The following is an 18,632-nucleotide window of genomic DNA, read 5'->3' as shown; positions in this document are numbered from 1 at the left end:
GCAATGATGACTATTTTACATATTAAAAGTGTTAAACTGGAAAGAACTTTCAAGGAGGGCTAAAATCTAGAGAAATATCATTTTCCTAATTTGTGATTTAAATATAAATGGACACATGGCAATTTGAAAGTTCCATTTCCATGTCTTTTCTATTTTGAATGAATGTTCCAGTGCATACTGGAGTGCAGATTTCTTATGATGTGGCACTTTCATATGGGAGCTAAAAGGAAATATGTAAGATATACATGTGTAGAACTCTACTGCCCAACATGAGGACTCAAGTTAATAAAAGTGCACAGTATTATGCATTTAGGTTAAGTAGATTTCAGCTGCTCTTGTCATAAAAATGTAACTATGTGAGATGACAGAAAGTTAATCTGCTTTACTGTAGTAATAATTTCTCTATCTAAATATATCCCATAACATCATATTGTAAACCTCAAATATAAATGTTTTTAAAAACCTTTCACAAAGACAAGAATTTAATATGTATTGAGTTATACAAATTTTAATAACACCATCAACTATGGGAAAGAGGATTTTTTTCTCTTATTTTCAAATAAGAAGTGATCATACTTTTAAAAAAGGAGAACTTTAAATATCTTAGTTTCTTTTTTTAGATTATTGTTAGGTTTAGCTCTTCTGCAACTCCTCTCTAAATTTTTAGTGTCTTTCTCTAAACCTCACAATGGCAATGAAACAAGAAGCAATAACATCATTCTACATTCTTGGAGCAGTGAGAACAGGGGCTGTTTCTCTAATGCTTTACACAGAGGGAAACACTGATATAAATATTTTATCAGTTATTTTCTGTGTGAATTTCATATTCTGAGGAGCATTTGTAAAGTAAATGAAACCGATAAACAGACAAATCATCTCATTAGCATTCACTTAAAATGTATCCACTAGGGGGAAGAATAGAAGCATAAACACAGAAGTTCTTATAATACAGAGCTGTTCAAGAAGAGGACAAAAACGTGTATGTCCCTGTCTTTTTAAGGTCAAGTTGATGTCCATGGCATGACTAGTATGACATAATTCTACTCTTCAAATAACATATTTTAGATCACACAGACCAAAAATTTAAATGAGATAACAAATAGGATTTGAAGCATAAATTCTGAATGATCAAAGTCTTGCAGTTCTGCAAACTTTGGTCATTGGTCCCCAACACCAGCTCTACCAGAATTCCAGCTGGATGTGAGAATAACTAACTGAGATGGACCTGGGTCACAACAGAAAAGACATGCTTTATCATGAGAAATACAGTATATGACCCAATAAGCCAGCAGGTGCCATCCTTGAAGTCTTGTCTGTTCCCTGTTTGAAGAACAAGTAAATGTTAGTGCTAAGAAGGTTCTCAGGAATAGGAAGCAGGGGAAAAAAATGAAAAGAAATAGGAATTATGAAAGGAAAGATATGTAAGTTCTTAAAGAAGAGATGACACCAAGAAGAAATAATAAATAGTATATGGAGTATAACAGACCTAGAATCTTCAGGGAGCAGCCATGAAAGAGAAGTTACAGAAAGGGGGTATCACAGTATTTCAGTTGAGAAATACTGAACACTTACCCTTTAGCAGCTATTTGACTCCTCTCACATATTTTCCCCATATTAAATCCTATCACTCCAAGAAATATAAAGATAAAAGATTTTGCCATCCACTCTACCATGTTAAAATATTTTAATCATATTTTAAAGAAAATACTGTTGGTAAAGAGATGATTCCATATCATAAGATATGGAGGAAACATTACTTAGGGAAATCATTCTCCTTGATTTTTCTTTCGGAAAATAGAGGGGGTAAGTGAAAGCTGAGAATTTGCTACCTATCATAGCTGCACATATGGCATGTTTATATACATACAAAACATTTACCTGGTTTATCTTCAACATTAGAGAAATGCTGTACTGCCTACCTCTCTCATTCTTCACTCCTTGCTGCTTTCTGTTTCATGTGTGCATTAAGTCACCTACTCAGTGCTTAAACCCTTTGTGATCAGTAGACATGACTGGGTTTTGACTGGCATCTATGACCAGCTCTTGGATACAACATCATGCATACAGTAAGCACTTGATTTTGACCTGACTTTAAAAGAACAAAGTCACAGAACTCTGTTTGGTAAAATTTTTTTTCTTGGTAGAAAGATCTTTAGAAAACCATAATCTTGAAACACCCATTCTTTCCTAACAGGACAAAAACAGCAATGAGAATTTCAAGACTAAATTTAGCACACACAAAAATAGATAAAACTGATTTTTATTCACAAATCTAACTCCAATAATTAATTCTTTTAGAGACAAAAAGCATTGTTTTCAGCTTTGTCTCTCTGGCCTTTTAGTTTATCACTTAATACTTAGCTACTTTTTTTTCTTAAATCTATTCCTTTACCTGTCTTCCTCAGAAAAACACAAGTTCTTTGTAGGAAAAGTATACTTTATGAATCTGTATACTTCATCTTAATAGAGTATCTGGTATATTCAGATACTTATTTATTTATGATAATTTCAAAAGAAAAAACTTATAGTAGCTTATAGAGAATACATAAAATATAAGAGAATATAAGTAAAAAAAACAGGTAAGCATGAAAGTTAAGCAAATAACATTTTATTGGTATAATTCAAAGTCAGAAATACTAGCAATCTAAAATGCCTACAGACCAAGGATTTTTCCCTCTAGGTCATGATCCATTGGTGAGTTATGAAGTCAATTTAATGGGTTTTATTCATAAGTTAAAAATTAATGAGAATAAAAAATAATAAGTGATATTAAAATAGGTACATAATTTGGACTTTTTATAATGAGTATGTTCAAAAGATTAGAAAAACAGTAATAAGGCATCATCTTCCCTATTGAGTCTCAAGTTTGACTCCATGATTTTTGCAAGCCAAAGAAGGAAATTCTGCATTTCAGAATTCAAAACAACTGAAAGAAAAATAGTTAACTATTCAAGAATCCACACAAAAATAATTCAGACTTAAAATGAATGTTTTTAAAGTTATGATTATCAAGAGATTTCTTCTGAGGATATTTAAAAATAGGATTCTGTCTAAAGCAATCTCCCATATTCTCAAGAGCATCCTTTAGACAGTCATGACTTTATGCTTCACAGTCTCTCTGAACCCAAGGCAATGGCATTGCATCCAGACCAAGCAGAGTTTAGTAAGCCCACTGTGACAGAATGTGATAGCAATGTGATACAAATTCTCTGGTATTTATGACTGAATGAATTATGAATAAAAAGAATAGACACAAAATATATTCATAGATGAATAAACAGATGGACACAGGGATAGATGGATGCTTAAAAATATTGTTTTTTGCTTTCTATGAGTTAGAAAGTATACAGAGTGTAAGGGGCACAGTGGTAACACATAAAAAAGCATTTATAATCATTAGGGACTCAACCTTTGCTATGTTAATTTAAGCAGTTTAATCTTTGATTCATTCAAATAGTCAATGGGTTACAGGGAACCAGTAAGAGTATTAAAGCCCAGTTAGCTGGAATATTAGTTCTTCTAACTCTTCTTTTAAACACGATTATTCACAAGGGTATAGAAGTGTCAAGACAACTTGGGGAAATGTAATCAAAATGGAGGGAGAAAGAAAAAGAGAGAAAGAGGGAAAATGGGAAAATTTTGTTAAGCAGACGTTTACAGAATGAGAGATCTATGTATATGGAAAAGAATTTATGTGAATTTCATCTGCAGATAAAAGAGTTTAAACTTATACAACCTAATTATCTTCTCTAAGCCTAAGATAATTTGCCTTAAAAAATGGAATGTAATAATATGACCACATCAATTTCCCAGAATAAATATAAAGAATATACAGTACTCAACACAAGAGTTGAAAGAATGACACACAATTATATATTATTTCCTTTTTCTCTTTCCTTTATCCTTCCTATTTGTTCTTTATTCACATTCTTTTCCTTAGATAACTCATCAATTTTTAAGTTTCTTTCCCCTAATGTGAATAACTGCTGAATCTCCAACCCTCTCTGTTTCTGAGCATTTCTTCTATACATAGATTTACTTGGTCAATATCCCAAAGTAAATTTGGGATAAACTCAGACCTCCCTGTTATAAAACAAAGGAGTTCTATAGGATATTCCTATGCCTTTATCTCTTAAGACTTATAATTTTACCATCTCTCCCCAACAGATCACATATTTTCCTCTGATATTCCATTATCATCTTTGTGATCAACATCACAATACAGAACTTATCTTTCTTTCCAAAAAAAATCACTCCTGAATCTTTGCTTTAAAAACAAACTTCTTCTTATCAAATCTTAAAAAATGAGAATTAACATGAACTAATTTTCTAAATAGAGTTTGCATTGAGAAGATCAATTTTTTTGCTTTAATCTTTGTAATTTGGAATAAATTTTTTTCAAAATATAATTCAATATATACATGATTGAATGACTGCTAAAACCAAAGAAAATGGAGGCTTGTTTGGCACTTGTTGTAGGCTGAGATTGTCATCTTGAGTCTCTTCTCCATATTTTACAATAATCCACCACAGCATTGGAAACTCATTTCCTGTAAGGATGTCTTTCCTTTCAGTGGGTCCTCCTCCAACAACTGAGGAAAACCTTTAATTGGTCAATGCTTGAAAAATTGAATATGTGAGTTTATTTTCAGAATAAGTAGTTACTCCAGATAAAGTCATTGAGCATTTGGGGAACATTTGTATTAATATAGTATAAAAGCCTTTAAAATTTTTTGCGACTACCAAGAGGTTTTGAATTTTTATGTGTGAAATTTTCCTTTGTTGTTGTTGTTGGTACAGATGAGGAAAAATGGTTCTAGGCTTGGAAGGCATCATTATACCTTCCGACACACAAGAGTGAGGTTATCATTCATTCTTTCCTCACTGCCCAGGTACAATCTACCCTGCCTTCCTGTATTGACATCTGCACTGCGCTTTGACCCCCCACTCCCCTGGTCATTGGTTCACGATAGTATTATGAATTAATACTGGAACTTTACACCTATCTAGCCTTTCCCATCTTCATTATATATTTTACACTGAGGGAAAACTTGTTTTCCTAAAATTTCATTTATTTATTCATTATTTATTTATTTAATTCACTTGCTCCAAAGATGTCAAAATCTTCAAATTAACTCCTACTTGCCATATTAGAGTTTCAATAATAATATGTCATTTTATATTTCTGCTTTAGTTTTACATGATGTAAAATATTTAGCAGAATGCCTAGTTTCCAGCAAGAACTGAACAAATTTTAGTCCTTCCAAGGCTTGCCCTGCTTTTGTAAAACCAGTAGTAACTCAAACACTCTTTCCCTTTCCTCATATGTTCTCTTATGTTTGTGTAATATCCTGTGCTTTGTAAAGCCAAGTTGAAGGACGCTTCTGCTGATTTCTCTTCTTTCCCTGGCCCCACAGAATTAACACCTGTTGCTTGTATGTCATTAGGCTTTTAATCACCAATCAATTGATAGTGCTACTTAATCTTTTGTGGGACTTTTTTCCTTCAAAATAATTTATTGTATTCTGAGTCAAGTGACATCTTTTGTGGTGTTTAATTGAATAGAGAAAAGTAATTAGTAATTGTCAAATAAGCATTTTTTGAAGGCAACTAAATAAATAGCATATTCTATATTTAACTGGACAATTTCTAATAAATAAAATGAAAACTATATGTACAGAGTTTATTATGCACTATACATATATATATATAGGTTTCGATTGCTTCAAAAACCTAGGAAAGCTTATTTGCATGAGTCCTTAAAAAAAATCTTAAAACAATTTAATTCTTGTAGTTATGATTCAAATTTCACTAGTTCAATGACCACTGATTTAAAAAAATCATTTATCCCTAAAATAAGATTACTTTATAACCCAAAAGTCTGATTAAATGGATCGCATTGTATTGGAGTTCTTGAAAATTTTATGTCCAAATAAAAACTTTTGTCTTATTCAACTAGTTTTTCTGCTAATACTACCACCAATAAATTGCGAAGATTATAAAAAAGTCTTGTACATAATTTTATAAATTTCATGGAAAGTCAAATATATTCACTGAAAACATTATTTTTCCTTTAAAAAAATTTTTACCAATTTGAATGATTTATAGCTCTTCAGGTTTAAGAACAATGTTACCCTGAAAAATGCTATGCTTGCTGTGTTCTCAGTATTAGTTATGGTACACAGACTTTACTCCTATATCAGGCTCAATGACAATTAAATAAAAAGATATGGAATGATTTCTGTGTGTCAGGTGCGTATTGTGAACATAACAAAAGTAATACAGGGTACTCACAGAGTAGTGAGAGAGGCAACTGATGATATTCTATTATAATTTCTAAAACAGAAGTCTTAAGAAAATTCTGAGGAGGAAAAAGTTCACTAATAAATGATCCCATAGAAAGTTCTATATCTATGGATGAATAGGATTTTTTCCAAGGAGAGAAAGAAAAAAATGCAGTTTCCTAGAAGAACAGGAAAGTATAAATTATACTCTCTCAAAGTAGAAAAGACCATGGTGGTTTTGGGAACAAGAAGATGTTCAGTACATTAGACTGGGTAGACTTAAAGGGGAAGCATTAGGGGGAAAAAGTTGGCTATGGTGATTGGAATCAAATTGCAAAGACGGCCAGTGGCCATTAGGAGTTTGGTTTCTGAAGGCAGGGTAGAGCCATGAGATAGGTATAAGCAAAGGAATGGCATGGTTAAGGAAGTTCATTAAACTAAAATTTATAACTGATCTTAAAAACTGACTGATGAGAAAAGGAAAATGGAGTCAAGAAGAAAGACATTGCTAATCAGGGAAAGAACAAAAGGAATCTGAACAGAGAGTGTGGAAATGAGAAAAGGGGATAAAGAAACATTTGAAAGTGGAACTAATATGACTTCAACATGGTGTGAATAGTAGTTGAGAAGGGATTTAAGGCAACTTTCTAATACGCAGGCTGATGAAAAAAGATGGAGAATGAGAAAAGGCCACCAAATATTGCCTTTTGTCTGTTATAGTGACCTTTCAGGAATAAAACTGAATTTGATAAAAAACATGGAAACTGTATTCAACAGTTCTCAAGGAGTTTATTTAGATATATGAACATCAGAAAAGAAGAAATAAAAATCTAATGTTTACTCATTTGTCAATTATTTCATAATATTATATTGACTAAATAAATTGACATACATAATATATAAAATGGCATTTATTTTTCATCTTTATGGGGTTTACTTATATCACTGACAAATGAGTCTTATGAAGTACTTAGAATCTCAAATTAAGCCTGTTTTATAACAAATGATGACTGAATATAATATATAAGCAATTGAATCTTACTTTATGATTAATTTTAAAATGAGAAAAGAGATGAAGTAAAAAAAGAATTCAAATTACAACTTCTCCATGGTTTCCATGACCATGAGTTTCTATTCTTCATAATTATGATTTATTTCACTGGGAATGGTGAGAAGCAAAATAGCCCCTTATATCTCCTGACAGAAGCAGAAACAGAAGCAAATATTTCCAATCATCTAAACCCTTCTGTTTTTGCACTCATTAGTGCATGCAATTAGTAAAAACCGGGCACTGACTGATTTGATTGACATGTGTTTATTTTCTCTCCTACACACTGTGGGATCACAGCATGAGAGTAATGAAAGAATAGCTGTAATTTGCAACCATGGATAGTACGGCTATGTATTATCATCATACTTACAACTGGACCTGGGGGGCCCTGGGGACCTTCTCCTCCTTTCAGTCCAGGTGCACCCTGGGAGAAGTATAAAATCAAAGAAAATGAATCAATGTGAACTAAATATAAATGGAAGGAGATGTGTGGTTGATAAAATAAGAATGGCAGGTATTTTTTGATACAAATATATATATACATATATGTATAATGATAATCAAATGCTTATGTTTACCTGTATTCTCTTAAATATTCAGGAAGCTAGTGAAGCTCTGAGAAAAATGCTTCTAATAAGTAATTTCATTCACACACACATTTATATGTTGTTTATACCTGAGCTCCAGGAAGACCTCGTTCACCTGGAAAACCACGTAATCCTGCTGGTCCATCTTTCCCTGAGATACCTTGAGGACCTGGATCACCCTAAAGAATATAATGTAAATCCATCAATAAAGAGTAATTTCTACACCCATTTGTATGAACAAAATTGTGATTATCTCCAATCTGTGGTAACAACTTGAATATTACTTAACAATGAGAATTTTGTTTGGAATGCTCTATATATTAAAATGAAATAAAAATAACTTGATTTAAGGATATATATAAATTGATGGTTTTATGGTCAATGAGCTAACTGCTCCATTATTCAGTAATATCTTCAAAGTACAATAACCTCACACTAAATATCTTCCTGATATATTTTTCTGACATTAAATACTGACAAAATAGAGAGACTCTCTGGAGAAGTGGTAAGCAATATAGCAAAAAGGAAATGAATGCTTTGAGCTAAGAAAAGTCCTTGAGCATGTTATACCTTTGCACCTTCTTTTCCTGCAGCACCAGGAAGACCTTGCTCACCAGGAGGGCCAGGAGGACCAGGGTGCCCACGTTCACCTATAGGACCAGTCTCGCCAGTTGGTCCCTAAATTAGATAAGCAAAATCCCATTAGAATGTTCTTTTAATTTTTGACAAATATAATGCATACTCAAAATACATATTACTCCTTTTCACTAAAGTTTATCATTCTCATTTATTTTCAAGTTGTCCTAAAAACCACTTATAAAACACAGAAAGTAGCATTATCTGACAAAAGTCTGAAATTATCACATTCAATCATGGTTAGAATATCCAAATGCACAAAGGAATACATGAAGTCTAAAAAGTTATTTTCCTTGTTTAATACTATAATTTCTTCAGTGTAAGGGCAGTCCATGTATTGCTAAAAATTGTGTTTTGGAAGCTGGGCACAGTGTCGCATGCCGGTAATCCCAGCGATTTGGGAAGCTGAGGCAGGAGGGTCATGAGTTCAAAGCCTGCCTCAGCAATGGCAAGCAACTTAGTGAGATCTTGTCTCTAAGTAAAAATTACAAAATAGGGCTGGAGATCTGGCTCAGTGGTTGAATGCCCCTGAGTTCAATTCTTTGTACCAAAAGTAAAAATTTAAAAAAAAATTACTTTGTTTTAACAATAGTTTCATGCCATTCCTCTTGTAATATAAGGTGTCAAATCAGTCTAAGAATAAAAAGACATTGGTGCCATATTGAACTGAACTGATACTTGATAATAAGCCTAGACCTTGGGAACCCAAAAAAATCAAGTGGTTCTCTTTGGAATTTCCACAGACTGGAGACCTCTCTACTTCTAATTTATATTCATTTGAAAAAGTCTAAGGAATGTGGTGGTGGTGGGGCAGGTCCTGAAAGCAGTGAGTTTGGGCCAGCAGTTCCTCTAGGCCAAAGGTATAACAAACAGCCACCTCCCTTAAATTGCAGTAAATGCCAGCATGAAAAATGTCAGGTCATTAACATGTCTCCTGACTGGTGCCTTTGTGATTCTACAGTATAACAAGTCATAGAGTATAAATAAGGAATGGTGACCAGTTGTTCTCTATGTTCACTTAGAATAAACAGCAAGATGAAGGATTTAAGTTAAAGATATATAAAGGGGAAAATTCCAAATGTTAAGGTTGTTACACAGTGATGTGTTACTGAAGTTGCTTTGGAATATCATTCCTTGCTATTTTTCTAAAAATGTAACATATTTTAACTTTTGGTTTTAGATAAAGAACATACATGTCCCAAATACTGACACATGCTTCTAGATTTAAATTCCTTTATCTATATAATAACTGAAAGTCTTATTAACTTTATAATAAAGTCTTAATAACTTAATAACTTATTATTGTGTGAAAATTTTTCTCCCAAAGGGAGTTTTTTCTTAAATATCTGAATGCCAGAATTTTAATAGAAAATAATATGAAGTTGGTACTAATTGAATAGTTATATTAGTGAGATAAAAATAGACAAGAGATTTATATAACTTATCAAAAAAATGATGAATCCATTTCTTCCCATTACATCATTTCCTTTAGTCTAACATGAAAATATGGTTATATTTAAAATAGGAAATTCTATTATTTACTTATTGTTTTGGTACCAGGGATTGAACCCAGGGGTGCTTAACCACTGAGTCACATTCCCAGCCATTTTTATTTTTTATTTTGAGACAGGGTCTCACTAAATTGATGAGGCTAGCTTTGAACTGATGATCCTCCTGCAACAAATTCCTAGCCACTGGGATTACAGGTGTGTACCACTGTGGGAGTTAGATATTCTTTAAAATTGCTATATTTCCTTCATAATAGGAAAAATAAGTCAATGAAGATGTATACTCAATAAAACACCCACTACTTTTATCTCTTAAAGTAGGAGAAAAAACAACTCAGGTCCCAGAATTTTAGATGTCTGCATTTGCAGGGATGCATTTTCAAAAGGTATCAGTTCCTGAAATATTCAGTTAAGACCCAACATGTTTATATTCTAGATAGACTAATTCAATTTCTCTTCACAGGTATTAAGTATAATAGGAATTATGCTTTGGTTAGTCTTTATTTTTCCATAGAAAATGGTTATGCAGTTATATGAAACAGAAAAGTAGAAGTATTTTCAGAGGAAGCTTTCAAATTATTGATTAATACATATAATATGCAACATATACTTAATAATATATGAATATTCTCTCTTGCTATATTTTGCACATATTGAACTATATTTATATTACTTATATATTTATTCATATTTAAATATATTTACTAGGATTATATTTCATTGTATATGTGTAAGTAAAACTGAGGATCTGTTAAAAAGAACCCTTTAGTATATATACACCAAAAATGCATGATTACATGCATGCTGTATTTCCTTCGAAAAAGAATGATGAATTAAAAATTTCCCTTAGATTTAAAATTATTCTCTGAAATAAGATGATTAAGCAATCTAAGAATTCTTCATTTTTGCTTTTGCCACACAAATTCATAGAAAAAGGATGTAGGTTTTGCTTCTCTTGGGAGGGATGTGTATTTATGTATGTGCATGTTTCTGAGCATGTGAATACATGATTTACAAAGTGTTGAGAACAAATCATAAATAGGAAAAAGACTAAAGCAATTAAATAATTAAAACATTTATCCAACTGTTCTTGCTTTACTGTAATTTGCTATTACCAGGGGTAAAATTCCAGCTGAGTAAACTAAAAGTGTTCTGTCCAGTCAATATGTTTTGGCAAAGGATACCAATTTTGTTTTCTATGCACAATAATTATTATATGCAACTCTGTGATACTATAATTCAGGATATTGCTCTAATATTTTAGTCTGTCTGCCACATATTTTGAGAGACATTCTTGTCTTCATCAATATTTCACATATGCTCAGGAAAACAAACTAATATATTTATCACTGATATGAATAATTGTCATTATAATGAAAAAACTCTTAAAAAACATGTGATAAGTTACAAATATTAAAATTTTATAATGTGGTATTCTGAACTTTATAATATTCTTCTATAGCTAATTAATACTCAAAGATCTAAAGTTATTTTGTAATTTTAAATTCTAGTGGACAACCTCTTTAGAAAGAATTTGGGGTTTATAAAAAATAGATGATGCCATGGTCAGCTTTAGTGTTAAACCTATTGGGAATTTCTGATAAATTTTCATTATGTATTCTTCTAATTATTGATACAGGCAAGTGAAAACCCACTTTAGTTAAGCAGTAATTTGCTAAATATCATTTGCTTTGGTAACCTTCAGATATTTAAATGTGATCTGAAACTTAAAAATACATCTCTTGGAATCATAATAAAATGGATACATGTTACACAAATTACTAAGGTGAAAAGATGAAAATAAAAATAAATCTTGCCAGAAAAATAAAGGAACATACCTGTGGTCCAACAACACCCCCTGGCCCTGGGGGGCCAGTCTTGCCTTGAAATCCCTAAGGAAACAAAGTATTATCTGTAAAAACTATGCAAAAGACAAAGCATAAAATAGAATTTGATAATTGGAAAACTTAAGTTAAAAGAAAGTCAACTATTGGCTAAAAATACCTCAAGTGCTACAATATGAGTTAACATATTCCAATTCTTTTTAAAATACAAAATTTGCTATCTTCACTGCTTTACATTGTAATGCAATGATTACTTTCAATATACCTTAAAAATAAGGCAGTATGATAAAGCTGGAGCACAAATGTATTCTTAGACCTGTTCCACCAGGACAAACAACATATAGAATGTTAATATAGCAATGTTTATCGATGAAATAAATGATGATTTAGACATTCTTTAAAACAGTCCACTCATTCTCTATACAGAGATAAATCTATAGTCAGTGATATGAATACATTTCTTTTTAGTGCATTCCAAAAATCTCATAAAATAAAATAAGATATTAAAAATATATGTGTAAAGAGAATACTTTGCATGATTAGTAATCATTTCATCTTTTTATGAATGTTCTTTCCAAAAACCCAAAAGAATTTAGTTATAAATGCACCTTGCAAATAATGCAATCATTAAAACAGAATTTGGTTGATGTGAACAGAATGTCTCACTAAATTAAGCTTTGGGGAATTTATTTTGGTACCTACATTTCTCTAGACTCGTGGATTATTCATTCTGTATAATTGCATTATGATAGACAAAGTTCTTTCTCATGTGAGTAAGGTTACATTTAAATTTGGAGGAGTAGATAGAAAACTTTAGGAGAAAAACATTCCAAAGGACAAAATTAAAGTGAATAGTGTTTATAAAAGTTTTGTTCACTATAACATGTAATCAAATGGAAATAATCAAATTTGCAAGAAAGAAGCTTGTAGTCCATTTAAATCACAACCTTCCAGACAATTAATTTGAATTATTTGTAATAGCAAAATTCTATAAGTAAAATGAATCTGTATTTATAATTATTGTAACTTATATCAGAGAGTAGGAAAACATATTTCTACTAGTTTAAAACTCAATAATTCTTAAGATCATCAGGGTTCCACTTGAGCTAAATAGACAAACCGACTAATTCTGAGTGAAATTATCACAGAATTGATTTAGAATTTTATAATCAAAAGAGCAGTTTGCTTAATTTAACTTTTCAGCAACTGGGCAGTTTGGAAATCTGTCATTAGATTTACAGATTAATGTATATACACAAATATAAACACACATATACATGTGTGCACAATATATGTGGGCATGAATATGTACACTTCTCCCTGGATTTTGTCAACAACCTCCATGACTACAATTCTTACCTCTGTGATGATTCATTCTTTCACCTGCTCCAAACTATTTCTAAAACTATAATCTGTGCTAAACCCGACACTCTCTCATTAAGTGCCTATTGTTCATTTCCAATTGTTTATGGTGCTGACTCCAACATTTCTAACATGGTACTCACTGGAAGTACCTTCTCTGAGTTGTATTTTTCCCTTTATTGATGAAGTGCCTTTAATCCCCAAGCTTTCCTGCAGTCATCAAACTCAGTCAGTGTTTGAACCTAGAGTGTCACCTAAGAAACTCTCAAAATACAGCTTCTCTCATGTCCCAGTAGACTTGTCTTATTTAACTATAATCATCTTTTTCTTTGATGATTGCAGTTTTTTAAATCAGGTTCACGCACTTACCCACTTTTAGCCAGAATCACCATCTTATATAAGCAAATCTAATCAACGCATTGCTAAACATATGTCAAGCAATATTGGTGACAAAGTTCAGCACAATCTCAACCTTGTCAGCTACTCCAGTCACATCTATTGCTTTGAAAATGTGTCCTAGGTTCTACTCACACTAATCTCACCTGTCTCTGAACCATACATTTGCCTGACCTATTCCCTTTGTTTGGTCTACCCTTCTTCAAGTTTGACTTGAAGAGGAAAATGCTATTCTGAACTTAAAAAATATTAAAATCTTACAAAGCTTTTTTTTCTTAGTGAATGTGAAAACAAACATAGCAAAAAATGACTATAACAACAATTGATTAAACTAATTGATTAAAAATCAATGTTTAATTGAGGAAAGTCTATGGAAAATTTACAGTCTACATTTGCACTACTGCATCCTAAGAGAAAAGAGAAAAGCTTGGCTGCTAGCCCAATTGTGCAGGTGATAGATTTTGGAGGAGCTGGAAGAGAGCACTGCCCATATGTCTGCTTATTCAAGACGTTTATAGCATTTGCAAGTATCTGATAAATTTACACTAGGGATGGTACAGAAAAACTACACACAGTAAAATTCTTACAGTTCAGAATGGGGTTTGCTTGTTTGATATTTTCATATACTGACTAAACTTGCTTTTCAATTGTAGAATAACTTAATTTAAAGTCTTTCAGAGTCCCTAAAAACAGAAATTAATTTGATATATTCATGGGTTGCTTGGAATATCTAAGACCCAACCAAGAAATTCCTATTCTAATAATCTCTAAGGGGCTAAATTAATTTTAGCATCAATATTGGATTTGGCACAGTGTCTCTGAGACAAATTTGGGATGTTTCACTATAATAGGGGCTGTTTCTAATTTTTCTTGGAGACTTGAAAAAGCTTGAAAATGTAAGGCATAAAAATGAGTCTTGAATTTCTCAATGTGGGCAAATCTAAAAAATAATGAAGGAATTTCCTCTTTGAAATAAGATAACACATATATAGCAAAGCCTATCCAGGCTAGATTCTGATCTTGCACAAAGAAATCTTTTGAATTCTAGATAGAATTAAAAAATAAGGTGAGAAAGTACAGTTCCCAGTCATAGGGTGATTCACTCTTTTCTGAAAAGAGGATATGAAATCAGAAATACAATTTCAAAAAAAAAATCCTGGTCTTTGTCTATGAGAAACTACTAGAGAAAGATTCTTCCTAGAGGCATTAGTTAATATGCTATTTTCTTCTTTGTTTAAATTCAAATGTTATATATTACATAGTTACTTCAGAGAGAAGCAGAAACTCTTGATTAAATTGAAGAGAAAGGGGATTTTAAAATGGTAATTCTGTAGGTATTCTTTCCTCAAAAAAAATTTCAAAAATATTCCAGAGTTATTCCCAGGAAATAACATGATGGTTAAAAATGAATGCAAGTTTTGAGTGGAAATGTTTGTAAATTTCACTGTGGATTTTTATTTAGAGAATCCTCCATATTTTCTTCATCATGGAAATGTCATTCCCAAGAGGAAACACAAAACAATTTTATTCGTTGGTCCCACTATAAATCATTTTTGATTCAGCTTTTGAAAGTAGAGACTTTGAAATTTCGAGTCTGGCTAAAATTAGGAAGTTGTTAAACTAAGAATTGTCGCTTGGAGAGTGAGACAGGAATTGGGTTGCTGCTGACAGACTGTTTCTCCCATGGCAGAAAATTAATAATATTTTAAGATTTGAAACACATACAGCTATGCAATTCCAAATATGTCTGCATGTTGGCAGAATGTCCTAAAGTGATTTTTAACCACACAAAGATAGTCTATGTTGTGGTTTTCTCAAGAAATCTGGATAAAATTAAACAATATTAAGAAATAAGAATAGGTTCCAAGGAAATATGCCAATGCTTGAGGATTTCTGACTAGAATAACAACCCATTCATAGGCCAGATATGTAGTTTCATAATAAATGATAAAATAAACCACTAACACACCAGAATCCTTAAGCCATCAAGGCGTTGACAATTTCTCCTCTGCCCAATCATTATATATACGAAGGGTAATTCAGTTAATTTGTTTAATGTTATATTTCTCCATTATTAAATAAAATGAAATTACTTTTTTCAAACTATACTTCCCTACTTGACATGAGAGGAAGCATTTGAAATAGTTCCATACCAATTATACTCTTATGGTTCTAATATCAGCAGAAATCACTCTTTAGTTCTGGAAAAAAGAATGCTGGGTTATGTGCATGGCTTATGGTAATACGTGACAATCTTGTGAAGGCATCCAAAAAATAATGGGCTCTTCTCCATCAACCATTATCAAAGTACTATTATTGACAATAAGAACAATTATATCAATTAACATAACAGTTTTACCAAGGATATTTGTTTACAAACATAGGTCTACTTATGGATTTATTCATCGGTTTTAATAAAAGGGCTAATGGAATTCATTCCTACATTGTTCTCAAGCTGGTCCTTTAAGTGTTAATGACAAAGTAGCTTTCTATGAATGGATGAAGTACTAAAGATTGAAAATTTCACTCAGAAATAGTTACTTACAGTCTCACCACGTTGTCCAGGGTGTCCTGGCAGTCCATCCTTCCCAGGTGGACCCTGAAATCACAAGTTTTAAACACCCATAATGTAAATATTTCTTTAATTAGAGCCTAAAAGTAATATGTTAGACAATTTACCAATATTTCACTGGACATTATATTTTGATGTTCTATTGATGTCATACTTGGCGATGTTCAGTTTCATATATGGCAGCATGCACACATGTATCTCTTTAACATAATTCTACAGCTGTAACTGAGACCAAAAAAAAAAAAAAAATGTAGAATTCTATTCTGAACCTTTTACAATTAAATGAATTTATTTCATTGCATTTCTTTTTAAACCATATTTGCATAGGTTTGCAATTTTATTTTTGCAAAATTATTCTTCAAACTTAACAAATAATGTTTTGTGTGTGATGTGTTTGTAACTCAATTCTCTGTGTACTGAAACATGGATAACAGAGAAAGATAGTGTCCTCTAGTGGTGATCCAAACTTCTAACTGCCAAGAATGAGAAAGGAATGAAACTTAAAAAAACAAAGGCACTTTACCTCTAAAATTGCTTTAAGTAAAGGAAACAATATGCTATGCTCAGTTCTGGAAGTGATAAAGGCCAATTTTTCCCACTCAGTTTTCTTAGATACCTTCTTGGAAGTAAAATTCTTATTAAGTACTGGAGAGTAACTCTGCCATGATATTGCTTTCTCTAATGGGTGCTGTCTTTGTCATGTCTGAAGAGATAGGTGAAGCAAGTAACTAAGTATGTAAAGCAAACAACTCTCCAAGGCTTCTATTCTTAAAGTCTTAGTAGAGATAGATAGCTTCTTTAGACTGCCTTATAAATTATTTATTCTCCCCAGAAACCATTAAGTGTCAATTCAAATTTCAAAACATGATAAATAGGTATAGAGAGAAATAGTCCCACACTTCTGGCTAAATGAAAAGAGATGATCATTTTAATACCGACATTTTTGATGACAACATCTGTGTCATTTTTTACAAGTGTTATCTCAATTACCCTTCCCACTACAAGTCAAATTTTTAATAAATTTATTTTCAAATATCTGTTTTTTATGTGTTGATATGAAACGAGTTTGAACAAAAGACTTCATTTCAAAATAAGACCATTTTTACAGATAGTTTTCTCTCATGTGAGTAAGGTTTTCTCCAGGATGGCTCACATGCCTCAGAACAGTTCTTGACACTGCCCAGAACCATCTCTGCTCCCTGTCCTCTTCTATATCGGCATACAGGTGGTTCTGTGAATTACCAGTGCAGATCAAAAACTCGTTATATTTCACAGGATCCAGCTTGCTCAGTGATTTGCTCAAGTTTTCCAGGAACATCCAGTGAGGTACTTCTAGTGCCATCCTCCTCCCAAAGAACAAAACCAGAGCTCCAAGGTCCCAAACATTCTTGGATGTCACTTCAACATTTGTTCATTAAAAACATATATTAGACATGTATGCATTACTCACTAAGTCTAAAGTAATATAAGATGATGGTTTGCCATCAGTTTAGAAGTGAAACACAAAAAAAATGGGTAGTTAATTCTAGAAGATTTCATCTAGATTTGTTTTGCCAAAACAACAAATAAAAACAATCTCTCTGCTTTGTCTCTATTTTGATACAGTTGGAATTAATGTAATATCAATTTCAGATAATTATAAAAAATTTACTAAAAACAGAGGAAGACAGCTAAAGGATCATAAATGTGAGTTTGGTCTTCATCACACTAAAATACTTCTTGAATGATGAGCTCTGCAATCAGTACAAGATATACCAAGTCTATAAATATTAAAATTAAATATTTCACTATATTTGCTGATAGAGATGAAACATTTGTTACAAAAATTATAATCCTTTAAAATAGTGATCTTAGATCTAAGTGAGGTCATGCTAGGATGAATGCAACATGATTTTTAGTGGTGTTCCTAGACAGTCTGAGGAAAAGTGTTAATGATCTGTAGGATCAATATGATCACCACTTTTCTTGATCCAAATATGTACTTCTATTATTAGGCAATTAATCCTAAATAAATATAATGGCTTCCCACTACTACCCAATAAAATAAAGCCAAATAATTGCCAAATAATATATTTATAAATGATAATTTTATTCATCAAAATAGGTTATCCTTTTAATTTAGTTAGTGAAGAACAGGGGAAACAAATTCATATAATCTGAGGTGCATATATACCAGAAGAGGCAATCTGTTGAAAGATTCCTCTAAATAGTTTTAAAACTATTTAGTGAAAAAAACACTTATTTAGTGAGTGCCACTCATGGGCACTAGGCTTGATTATTTTTTTTTCTACAAAAATGAATGTTCCTCATAATAATAATGCTATAAATTTTAATCATTTAAAGTTAAAATTTTTCTTAAATGAGATAACTATATACTCTCCAAATATGGGAA

General features: G+C 31.8%; 1 protein-coding gene across 4 annotated transcripts in view; it reads right to left on the bottom strand.

The window, feature by feature from the left end:
- Col11a1 (collagen type XI alpha 1 chain) overlaps positions 1–18,632 on the bottom strand; it is a 215,792-nt gene that overhangs the window by 64,115 nt on the left and 133,045 nt on the right. For all 4 annotated transcript variants that reach the window (XM_047566809.1, XM_047566801.1, XM_047566819.1 and 1 more), the window contains 5 exons: positions 16,214–16,267; positions 11,905–11,958; positions 8,493–8,600; positions 8,012–8,101; positions 7,706–7,759 (listed from right to left, as the gene is read on the bottom strand). In XM_047566809.1, the coding sequence (XP_047422765.1) occupies positions 7,706–7,759; positions 8,012–8,101; positions 8,493–8,600; positions 11,905–11,958; positions 16,214–16,267 (360 nt within the window). The remainder of the gene's footprint in view (positions 1–7,705; positions 7,760–8,011; positions 8,102–8,492; positions 8,601–11,904; positions 11,959–16,213; positions 16,268–18,632) is intronic.

The sequence above is a fragment of the Sciurus carolinensis genome, chromosome 1 (genome assembly GCF_902686445.1).
Source record: "Sciurus carolinensis chromosome 1, mSciCar1.2, whole genome shotgun sequence".
In the NCBI taxonomy this organism is placed as follows: Eukaryota; Metazoa; Chordata; class Mammalia; order Rodentia; family Sciuridae; genus Sciurus; species Sciurus carolinensis.
The sequence above is the reverse complement of the archived record's forward strand: the minus strand, read 5'-3'. Positions and strand labels throughout refer to the sequence as shown.